General features: G+C 43.2%; 1 protein-coding gene across 1 annotated transcript; it reads left to right on the forward strand.

Moving 5' to 3' along the window:
- Nucleotides 1-7,341: 7,341 nt before the first annotated feature.
- On the forward strand, nucleotides 7,342-10,734 carry MFSD5 (major facilitator superfamily domain containing 5). The gene is made up of 2 exons (XM_029595076.1): nucleotides 7,342-7,525; nucleotides 7,880-10,734. Exon 2 carries the CDS (start codon nucleotides 7,930-7,932, stop codon nucleotides 9,292-9,294), a length of 1,365 nt encoding a protein of 454 aa, XP_029450936.1. The 5' UTR covers nucleotides 7,342-7,525; nucleotides 7,880-7,929; the 3' UTR covers nucleotides 9,295-10,734.
- Nucleotides 10,735-12,301: the final 1,567 nt, after the last annotated feature.

Below are 12,301 nucleotides of genomic sequence, written 5' to 3' on the forward strand. Positions count from 1 at the left end.
TGTGCGGAAGCACCATGAGCGGTTGCTGCAATTTAAGGGATATCCTACCTCCTTTTTTGCGGCCAGAACTAAAACGTCCAGATATACTGGAGTGGGTATTCTTATTGCTCAACATATTACATTTGATTATAAATCCCACATAGCGGACCCTCAAGGACGCTATTTACTACTAAAAATACAAATGGACAAGCAATTGTATACTATCATTAATATCTACGCTCCTAATGTAGAACAGGGGTCTTTTTTCCAGGCATTGACGGAGGTTATCTCCGCGTTTGCTGAAGGCCACCTATTATGGGGAGGAGATCACAATGTGGTGTGTAATCCAAGGGTAGACACTTCTCACTATAGAAATGCAGGGAGTTGGAAAGCAACTTCAGTGTTATCTAGCCTCATGCACGATTGGGGACTGGTGGGCGCCATCCCACCTCCAGGTCCTACACATTTTATTCTAATCCCCACAAAACATATTCTAAGATTGACTTTGTATTAGTTGATAGAGGAATACAAAACCAGGTGATAGATACAGGAATAGAGGATATTACTTGGTCGGACCATGCTCCGGTATGGATTACCATCCTATGGCTGACCCAGACCCAGGTTACCACTATTGGAGATTGAGGGAAGATTTATTGAGGGACCCCACACACAGCAAGCTTCTTTTGGTCCAGAAGGAGGGCTCCCTATGGGAAGTTTCGAAAATAGTCATGAGGGGTCGCATTATAGCGCTTACTTCTGCCCTGTGAAAACAGAAGGAAAAGCAGCACACTGCATTGCTTCGCACAATTGCGCTCTTAACTCACAAGCATATACAGCACCCTAATGACCATGACCTTAAAAAATTACAAGCAGCACGCACTGAATTACACGTATTAGACGCTGCGCAGATAGCATACAATTTGGACCGCCTGAAACATCGTTATTTTGAGGGCCATAACAAGGCCGGTCGGGTCCTTGCCAGGCAATTGAAGCAACGCTATACCCAACATAATATTGCTAAGATTAAAGACGAACAAGGCCAAACATTGACTACCTCAAAGGATATAAGGGAATGCTTCACCAAGTTTTATTCCTGACTATATAGCGGGGACCAGAACATTACACCAGACAACATTGATAGATATTTGCAGTCCATTTCCTTGCCCACTTTAACTACCTCCCAACGACATTTCCTGGATAGTCCAATTCATACTATCAAGGTGCAAGCGGCTATAAAGGATCTTAAGGCTGGAAAATCACCAGGCCTAGATGGCTTTTCGGGAGGTTATTACAAGAGGTACAGTGCACAATTGGTGGGGCCCCTTACAGACTTCTTTAATGGGCTACGCGACGGGGACTCCTTACCTTTGCATACTAATGTGGCTGGACTAACTGTTCTGGTGAAACCGGGGAGGGATCCAACTCAATGCGGGTCCTATCGGCCCATATCCTTGCTTAACGTGGTCTTAAAAATGTTAGCCAAGGTTTTAGCAGCCAGACTTAATACCTTTCTCCCGCAGTTAAGTCCACAGTGATCAGGTGGGCTTTATTCCGCACAGAATGGCAGCGGATAATGTTAGGAAAGTTACAGATGCCATTTGGTGGGCAAAAAAGACAAAAGTCCCGTTAGTACTATTGGCCATTGATGCCGAGAAGGCCTTTGACCTTGTGCATTGGAACTTCTTGTTCGCCACCCTAGCACGGATGTCATTTGGACCCAGCTTTTTACGTTGGGTTCAGTGCTTATACCAAGACCCCGGAGCCAGGATAAAAATGAATGGTGGATATGGGGACCTTTTCCAGGTTCAGAGAGGGACTAGGCAGGGATGCCCCCTGTCCCCCCTTGCTATTCGCCTTATTCCTGGAACCCTTCACTACAAGGATACGGACTTCTGATTATATAACAGGAATCCACATGGGACGCATCTCTTTGAAAATATCTCTTTTTGCAGATGACATCCTATTGACACTTACTAATCCCAGGGCATCGATTGGAGAGGTTGTGGAAGAGATACAAGAATTTAGTGCAGTTTCAGGTTTTAAAATAAACCTGGATAAAACGGAGTTGCTAAACATAACTGCAGGCCAGGATGTCATTCTGGACTTGGTGAAGCATTATCCCTTTAAAATAACCCATAAATCCCTCAAATACTTGGGGGTCCACATTGGAGCGGATGTGAGTGACTTGTTCCGACTCAATTACATACCGCTGTTACAAAATATACGGACAGACTTATTAAAGTGGGATAGAGAGCAATATTCATGGATGCGGCGCGTTGCTATCATTAAAATGAATATCCTACCCAGATTCCTTTACTTCTTTCATACCATTCCAATTATCATCTCCACACCTATATTGCGCTCCTGGCAAAAAATCCTGTTTGACTTCATTTGGCGTAAACGCGCGCCCCCCCCCCCCCCCCCCCCCCCCGAGTCTCCAGAAGATTGTTGTTTCAATCTCGAGATAGGGGAGGCCTAGGAGTTCCCAATATAGAGTGGTATTATGTTGCTGCCCAATTAGCTGCAATTCCAGATATGCATAGGAAGGGTTCTCCTAAACAGTGGGCTAGTTTTGAAGGACATATCATTGGGGGTGTGCCCTTGTCAGCTCTGGTGTGGCAACCACGTTCCACCTGGGTAGCGTCTGGACAACTGACGGCAGCACTAGATACAACTTTGCGATTATGGGACAAGTGGAAAAAGAATGTGGTTGGGGGATCGGGTGTATTATTATTCCACAGGTTTATATTATAATTCGCAATTCCCGGCAGGACATTCAACCCCAGCATTTCAAGCATGGAAAGCGAAGGGAATACATCGAATTGAACATTTACTTAAAGGCGGATCTTTAATGAACTGGCAAGACATAAAAACTTTATAAAAGCTGCCTCCTGCGAATTTTCTTGCAGGGAGTCAAGTTTTACATTTTCTCCGCAGTCCCTTGATTCTCTCCTCTCTTCAACAGGGGAAATCGTTATTTGAGACATACTGTACGGAGATTGACAAAACACGGGGGATCATTTCTAAGATTTATACCCTTTTACTTGGAAGGACAGATGAACCCTTCCCGCATATGCAGTCCTGGGAATCGGATCTGGGTAAGGGCGCGAAACTTGGGAGCATCCCTCCGTAGTGACGTCATCCGCTTCCACTTTAAAAGGTCTTTGCTTGCAACTATGAATCGAGTTAGCAAGGGGAATTCTTTCTCCGTTGCTCTGCCTCCACCACCTTACCTAGGGGTACCCGCTCCTCGGGGGCCCCGCTCTCTCTTCTTGATTTCAGATTGCTAAGACGGGATCCGGTACTCGCTCCACGAGGTCCTACGTCCCTGAATGCTCAGAAGACTCCTTACTACCTGGAAGCGATCGCAGACATGAACACAGTGAGTTCTACAGATAGGAACCGGTACTTGGTCCATGAGGGCCTATGTTCCTAATCTCCAAAGACTCCCTTCTGTCTAAGACGTTATCGCAGGTACGGAGATCGTGAGTCATTACTGCAGATTGCAGATAGGAACCGGTACTCGCTCCACGAGGGCCCTTGTTCCTAAATCCCTTCTCAACTCTCTTCTATATCAGAAGCTATCATCTCTTCTATTTCAGAAGCTATCATCTACCTATATCTTGTGCATTACTATTATAGATTGCAGATAGGAACCGGTACTCGCTCCATGACAGCCATGTTCCTAAAACCCTCCAGACTCTCTTCTATTCCATAAGCCATCTCATACACAGATATTGTGAGTTCTCATTCCAGAATGCATATAGGAACCAGCACTCGCCTACGGCTCCTGTTCCTGAATATACTGAAAACTCTCTGTTGCATAGAAGCCATTACAGATATCTACAATTGTGAGTGTATCATCTACTACTGGTTATGTATCCTGCATACCCTGTTTACTCACTACCTATAGTCTCTCTCTACAGCTCAGCAACCCAGAGACCGCAATTCCAGTTTCTGAGGGACTTCAGCCCTGCCGGACACATCAGCTCATTACTGCCACCTCTGGTAGTTCTACTTCCTGTCTAATAAAGAACTATCTATGTTTGTCTCCATACTCCAGCCTAGCTGGTGGTCCCTCTCAGGATATCCTCCTGGGGGCGCTGTCATCTACCATCAGCCCAGGGATTCACCAGTTTACCTCAAGTGTTCATTCCTTATACTACTAGAGCGGTATTCTACATCTACCACTCTGTGGGAAGCCAACCCACCACAGATCATTAACTCCGCCTATGGAAAATTATAATTGTTAGCTCTTCCCCTTGGCAGGGTGATCTATAACAGACAGTTAACTCCTTGGCGGACTTATATCAGATTGCCACTCCTAGCAGCAGGGATTGATAACAGATTGTTAACTCCTCCCCCTCCAGGAGGAGATCCATAACAGACTGCTAACTGCTCCCCCTACAGGAGGAGCACGATAACAGATTGCTAACTCTGAGCAGCAGAATTATAACAGATTGCCAACTCCTCCCCTCTGGAGGAGCAGATTTACAACAGATTGCCAACTCCTCCCCTCTGGAGGAGCAGATCTACAACAGTTGGCTGTTGTTTCCAATAGGCCGTCTAGAATTCGCTCGCAGAGCATTTCTTAATCTCCTTCGCACCCATTGAAAAAAGATCGCCAAAGCCTATACATGTAGTCCATGATGCTGTCCGATGCTGTCCATTGGATATTCACAACTGTCAAGAGCACAGCACCACACTAATGCCAGGGTCAGGGTAGGCGGTAAATATTGAGGATAAAGACACGGAAAATGTGCAGGTTAAAGACGCGCTATTTTGGGCGCGCGTTACTGTATCGAGGGGAATAGCTAATCAGCTCATTATACATCATTATATATCTACATGCAGCGGGCATCAATTGTTACGCGTCGTTTTCAGCTCGCGCTAAGGACGCGGTAGAGCATATACTGGATCGCGCGTCTGTCTTACACGTCTAAAACGCACGTCCAAGTCGCGTAAAAAAGCGCGCAAGCCGGCCCGCGCTTTACTGTATCGGCCCGTATGTTAGTTCATCATTGCAGTAACAGTCCTGGGTCAGGGTCATACACTAGAACAGTTTTCCAAACCTATCCTGAGGACCACACAGCCAGTTGGGTTTTCAGAATATCACAATGAATATGCATAAGATAAATTTGAATATCATGGAGCCTCAGTATATGCAAATTTATGCCATGCATATTCATTGTGGATATCCTGAAAACCCAACTGGCTGTGAGGTCCCCAGGACAGGTTTGGGAAGCTTGCACTAGAGCTCCTACCAGAATCCAGCCACTAGGTGTCACCCTTAAGCAAAAATTATGATTTTGGATGCTGTTCTCACTCACACACAGCCCACGCCCCACTGATCCCTTCATTCACACCCCTACCCCCTTTGACCCTCTCACTCACCATACCCTCTCTGATCCTCTTCTTTCCACACCTATTTGTTCCTTCACTTTCTCTCCATACCCCCCTACAATCCTTTGCTTTCTCCCCACTCCCATCCCCATACCCCATCTCCTCCATTCCCATGCATCCTGCATGGTTCTCTGTGTGACATCAGCCCCAGGCAGCAGAGGACAAAGTCTCCTGCAGCGATTCCATGAGGTACAGCCAATTCTGTGGCAAGGGTCTGATTTTGCAGTCCTTTTGCACCTGTGGAATTGTGGGAGACCAGGGACCCTGTTTATAGTCAATCTATCTCTACTAAGGTTTTGGTTTTACTTACAGCTGGTCGTGATGGCTTTATTCAGCATTGACTAGTCTTCAGTTCCATATACTCCCCTCTTGTTGCCCATCTCTTCTAACCAAGATGTTACTGGAATCTATATGATCACATATTCTATCTGCATCTGTTCCAGTGAACAGTAGGCAAGTTATAGGTTGGTAACTTTGGAGAAAGTTACCGTACTTGTTTTTTCCTTTGAGAGGAGGAATGTTTCTCCTTTTATTAACCATTGTGGTGTTAGTTCTGACTTTCTTATCAATTTTTTAATTTTTTCCAGGTCCTGGTGGAGTGATATTAAATGTTTTGAGCCAAATGTTTGCTACTACATCAAGCCAGAGCTCTTCCAGTCTGAGGCTCTTCTTAATCTGGTTTACAGCTCTTTTGTTATTTACTGCCATAATTTTGAGGTTTTCATTTTCTGTATTCTCCTGTACACTAGCTAACCATTCACTTATCTACTCTGCTCCATGAGATTGTCCTATAACATTCTTCAGAACTTTTCTGTTTTGACTTTATTTGGCAATATTTTAACTGCACTTGTATTCTCCCCCCCCCCCCCCCCCCCATTATCTGTAAAATTACTTTGGATTGTCAAGTGGTGCTAGGTTTCTTCAGTGAGCGTATTTCCACTTTTTCTGCCATTTCAACTCTAGAATGTAGTGGATGTATTAAACAATAATGTAGTATAAACCAAGAATCTACCATCTCCTATTAATGTCACTAGGAAGCTATTCCATGCATCCACCATCATCACCCTTTTTGTGAAGAAATGCTTCCTTGTTTCTATTCTTCTCATATGATGGACATCTATTCTAGAAATGTATTTCTACTTAAAAAATGCATTTCATATATAATTAATGCACATAGTTTCTTGGTTTATAGGGTATTAATTATAAAATGCATTTTTTTCAGTAGAATTTTCTAGAATACTGTCCATCATATGAGAAGAACAGACAAACAGGAAAGGGTTAGCAACCTTCATAGTGACAGGTAGAGATATGCAGTATGCTTGTCTTCTTTCAGTTCCTTCCATCTCCCCTGCATATTATCCACTTGCTGTTCACCTATCGATATTTAAATGTACTCCTTAAGAGCTGCAGTCTAAATGTTCTTTGGACATTTCAGATCTAAGTATGAAGTAAGTAAATATGAGAAATACTTTATAGATATTTTTTAAGATGACCGGATTATGAATGAATGTGAAAGATGTACGAATGAGCAGCAGGTAGAACTGAAGTCTTGGTAATTGGTGCTACTGCTTACAAGATTCAAACTTGTGCTAATTCAATACCTTTTGGGGTCAGTATGCCTTAGTGATTTCAGCTAAAACATCCAATACAGGTCTTCTGTATTTTGCTAAAATCTGCAATGCTCTATTTTCACCCAACTGTTCTGCATTTCATTGGAGTTGCTAGCCAGAAACATCAGTGAATTCTATGTCAGCAGGGCCAGGATAGGCTAGTCTGAGTTCTGCTCATAGGGCATGCTGGGATTTGTAGTTCTGCAAATTCAAGATTGACTCAGCACTTGCTGCGATTCCAGCAGGTTCTCGACCAAAATTGTATGAGACACCCTTAGTTAGAAAAATGCTTCACGCGTAGGGAACGCTTTGTTAGCAGAATCTGCCGCGCGAGGAGGGCTGCAGGCTGCGCGAGAGGATCTCATGTCACGTGGCCTAACCACCAGCAGGGCGGTCTCCGAGATGGCTTCGCTTTTCCCGGAAGCGGAAGCAAAAGTATCCAGGTCTTTTGCTGGCCGCGAACTCACAGATGTCGCGTCGTACAGCCTCTCCGGGAGTGCTAGAGGCAAGCAAGGACGTGGCGTGAGGAGCGGGTGAGCGTTGGGCCGGCGGAGTAGGACAGACAGGGTTTATGACGGCACACGCTTTCTGCCCGGTCCCCCTTTCACCTCAGCTCTGGGAAAGTGAATTCCCGAATTTAATTAGGTCTTATTGAAATGTTCGCCTTTTAGGATGCAGAATGAAATTAAGAGCGCTTCTCCCGGGTGTTTCTGCCGGCTGCGCTCAGACTGGGGACTCTTTTGGTCTCGCATGGAAATTCTCTGCGGACTGCGATACCTTTTATTGGACCATCATAGGAGCTATGTGAAGATGAGCTTTCGAGACCGTGTAGGCCCTGTCTTTAGATTTCTTTGTTTTCCTCATGTTTCCCTTCTCTTTTCTTTCAGCGCTTTTCCGGGATTCCGTTTGTGACCACAGGATGCGTTTCTGAAGCACCATGTTGATTGCCACGTACGTCGCTTTCCTTATACTGCTAGTGCTGTGCTTGGGCTTGGAGCTATCTGCTTGTCGGTCCAAACTGAGCGTCAGGTCTTGCACCAACCCAGCCTTCTTGAAGTTCCAACTGAATTACTACCAGGTCTACTTTCTGGCTCTGGCTGCAGACTGGCTGCAGGGCCCTTACCTGTACAAACTCTACCTGCACTACCATTTCTTGGAGAGTCAAATCGCAATTATCTATGTGTGCGGATTTGCATCCAGTGTGCTTTTCGGGCTGATTTCTACATCCCTGGCGGACAGGCTAGGGCGCAAGAAGACCTGCATCCTATTTTCCTTGACTTACTCTATCTGCTGCTTGACAAAACTTTCCCGGGACTATTTTGTGCTGATAGTTGGTCGGATATTAGGTGGCCTGTCCACCGCCTTACTTTTTTTTGCCTTTGAGGCCTGGTATATTCATGAGCATGTGGAAAGACATGATTTTCCCCCTGAGTGGATTGGTGCCACCTTTTCAAGGGCAGCCTTCTGGAATGGTGCCATTGCCATTGGAGCTGGGGTTGTTGCTAACATTTTTGCCGAGTGGCTGGTGTTGGGGCCAGTGGCTCCTTTCATGGTCTCCATCCCTCTTCTTGTGCTGACTGGTGTTTTCATCATGAAGAACTGGGATGAAAACTATGGCAAAAAGAGCAACTTTTCCAAAACCTGTGTAGAGGGCCTGAAGTGCCTCTTATCTGATCGGCGGGTCCTGCTCTTGGGGACCATTCAAGCCTTATTTGAAAGTGTCATCTACATCTTTATCTTCCTGTGGACACCTGTCTTGGACCCCCACAATCCTCCTTTAGGAATTGTCTTCTCCAGCTTCATGGGTGCTAGTATGGTGGGTTCCTCACTGTACCGTATTGCTACATCCAAGAAGTACCACCTTCAGCCCATGCACATACTCTCCCTTTCTGTCCTCATGGTGTTTTTCTCCCTCTTCATGCTGACTTTCTCTACTAATCCAGGTCAGGAAAACCCATCTGAGTCCTTCCTGGCCTTTCTGCTTATCGAGCTGGCCTGTGGACTCTATTTCCCTGCCATGGGCTTCTTGCGTCAGAAGGTGATCCCAGAGAAGGAGCAGGTGGGCGTGTTGAATTGGTTCCGAGTGCCTCTGAACCTACTGGCTTGCCTGGGCATGCTCATTCTTCATGACAGTGACAACAAGACTGGTACTAGGAACATGTTCAGTATCTGTGCTGTGATGATGGTCATGGCACTGCTGGCTGTCGTTAGCCTTTTCTCTGTGGTCCGCAACGATGCAGACCTCAGGATGCCCCCTCCTCCAGAACAATCCCAGCAGCTGCTGGCCACTCCAGAGTTGTAACTTGCTCTAGTAATTTACTGGACTTGCCATGACGTCTTGCAGTTGCAGGCTCCTCTTTATCAGGAATTGATGTCACTACTTTTGAGGATTTTGGTGACTTTGCTCAGGAGACGCAGCTTGGCTAGGGGAGCAGACTTGCAATCTGAGACAGTTCTTATGTTCTCTCACATTTTGTTTTAAGCATTTACAAATTGAGGGCATAGGCAACCCGATGCCTTCCTCATTTGGCATGTGAGGTTGTGCTGTGCAAGTTTATGATATTAAGTTGAATGGTGAAAGTGCAGCTGTATTGCTGATGCCAAAAATATAGCAGTTGGATGATTTACATCACAAGTTTATAGTAAGTAAAATGTATTTTCTGTGTGCAGTATAGTGTTAAAAGTCACATGACCAACAGTAATACTCATATTTTGGCAATTAAAACATTGTTTTCTTAATTTAAAACCTATATAAGTGGTATTTTTGCAAATTCTCCTGCATTCATGTTAGTAAGACTAGGGTATTGCATTACACAGGTTGGATTAACACATATTGACTATGATGTCAAGCATGATCAGGGACTCAGTTTTATTGAATTTCTCTTCTAGCAACTTAATGAAAAGAGCATTTTATTTTGTGTGGCTTACCAGTACATGAAAACCCTTATCTGGTTCTGATACACCAATGCTGCCACTACCTTGTTCTACTGCTTTCATGGCCTCTTCCCTCCCTTCTATGCCCTGATCATCTGCTGCGGCTACCTCCGGTCTTCCTCTATCTCTGATATAGTGTGTTGATACTCTCTTCCACTTCCTTCTGCAGCCCCAGTCTTCAACAGCAGCCAATAATTTCACATTATTAGGAGATGTTGATAATTTTTTTTTCTTGTGATAAAATTTGGTTTCTACAAATGACATGCACTGTGTAAACCAATTGAATCTTGTAATGCTGTACATTGTATGACACTTCCAAACAACACTTTCGAAGGATGTTGGGGGGTGCAGCTGAGTGATATTGGTTTAGTTGAAAGTGCTATAAAAAAATAAAAATGAATATAATTTATTAGGATATTTATTAGTGTTACTGTTTATCGTATACTCTTTTTAAACCTAGTTTAGTATGTAGAGGGCCTGGTTTCTTTAATGATTCTGCATGAACTGCTATATGCACCAGTGATAGCACTTTTCAGATAGGGCCTAATTCACTAAGCTTTTTTTTCTCAGATATGGAATGGGATGAGTGCTTTAGTAAATCAAGCTCAAAGAGTTTTACCTTGTTTGAAAAGAAGTAGGATTTCCATAAAATAAGAGTATCTGTCAGCTGTGTGATGTGCTTGAGACAGCACTATTTTGTGACTCATTGACTTTTATATACATGTTGACTACTTGTGAACTTCATATTTGTTGTATAGGTTTTCTTGTCTCCTTTTTATTTTTTAAATTAAAAATGAAAATGTTTTTATATAGTCGAATGGCCTGATTACTGTTTCTGTATGTAAGATGATGGTATGGATGGGTCTTCAGTCTCGCTGATTCTTCTCCCTCATTTCTAATAGAGAATTTGCATATAAGAGGGTGGAACCACAACTAAAGTTGTATGTAAAAGTTTACAGGTATCCTGGCTAAATAGTTTCAATGATTTGTAAGAGAACAGAAGCTGACACAACCTTTACATTGTACAAAGAACATATTTCTGTATTTTTTTAATGCAAAATTTGCTGATTTTAACAGCTTGAAAAATAATAAAACAATGAATATTATGTGCAGAAGTTTGGACACTCAGTTCTATGAAGAAATACTTTCTTAGATTACTCCTGAGTTTATCTTCATCCCATGATTAGAACCTCCTTTTCTTTGAGTTAATCTTATTAGCAAATAGTACAGAACCTAATAACAAAAAAGAATAACAAAACAGAACAAATGCAGGATGGATTCCACACATTGTAGAAAAAAAGGCAAATGTGATTCTTATCAAAATATTGGTAAAATAAAACAATAGAAATTATTGCTGAGCTAGAAAATCTAGCATAGATTTAAGCCCTATGACTAAATGTACCATGGGCAGCACTTTCAAATTTATACACCATACATAGAAAGTTCTATCAAAATGTTACATTAAAAAAAAAGTACGCTTCCTCCAATTTTCAAGAATTTCATGCAAAGCAAGATCAAGCAAAACATCTAATAGCATCAAATGATTAGACAAGATCATTCCCTGGAACTCTAGCCTCCTTTCCTTTGAAACAGGTCCACTTTATGTGCATAGAAACCTTGCAGATATTTAAATGTCTGTAGTCTTTTTTAAATAGAATTGCTAACCATCAATTTCAAATGTCAGAAACATTATTAAGAAATGGAAGTAACATGGAACTATTGAGGTCAAGGCAAGATGTGGAAGACAAAAATCTTATAGAACTACCCAAAAATGGTCAGATCTACAAAACAGAACTCACCGATCACTGCAAATGACCTGCTGAAAAGTTTAGCTGATAGTGGAGTAGTTGTCCACAATACAGTGTTGCTTATACAATGATCTGTATGCCTTGGCTGCCAATGTGTAATTACACAATGATTATAATCAGTCTCTGCCGTAAGTCCACCTCAAAATTGATTGTTTCTGCAGTGATGACTTTCTCCTCTGCCTGATACATCTTCTGGACACCCTTCTGCAGACATTTGTCAATCGTATTCATATTGCCCTCCTACTCCCCCCTAAAGAAGAAGAATTCAATATGTTGCAAATAGGCCTCAAGTAGATGCATGGCCTCATCTTATGCCTAGAGCCTCCACCCCTATGATAGGTAAAAGTCCTAACCTACCTATTGCTCTGTAGGTCAGGCCCACATGGGACCAACCTGAGGCCTGGATTTATCAAAATGTGGTAAAGATTGAATGTGATGGGGGGGAAAGGTGCGTGTTTTATGGTAATAGGGAGTTTATTGCAATTTTGCACTAATACCTATGTGAAGAGCTAAGTTACCGCACATTGTGATCACTTTTTTGCACTTTGAGATAAGTGCCAGAATGTA

This window comes from Rhinatrema bivittatum, chromosome 3 (assembly GCF_901001135.1).
Source record: "Rhinatrema bivittatum chromosome 3, aRhiBiv1.1, whole genome shotgun sequence".
Taxonomy (NCBI): domain Eukaryota; kingdom Metazoa; phylum Chordata; class Amphibia; order Gymnophiona; family Rhinatrematidae; genus Rhinatrema; species Rhinatrema bivittatum.

Bases quoted from the DNA above. Each gene is read 5' to 3' on its own strand.
- MFSD5 (XM_029595076.1), top strand. From the start codon at position 7,930: ATGTTGATTGCCACGTACGTCGCTTTCCTTATACTGCTAGTGCTGTGC.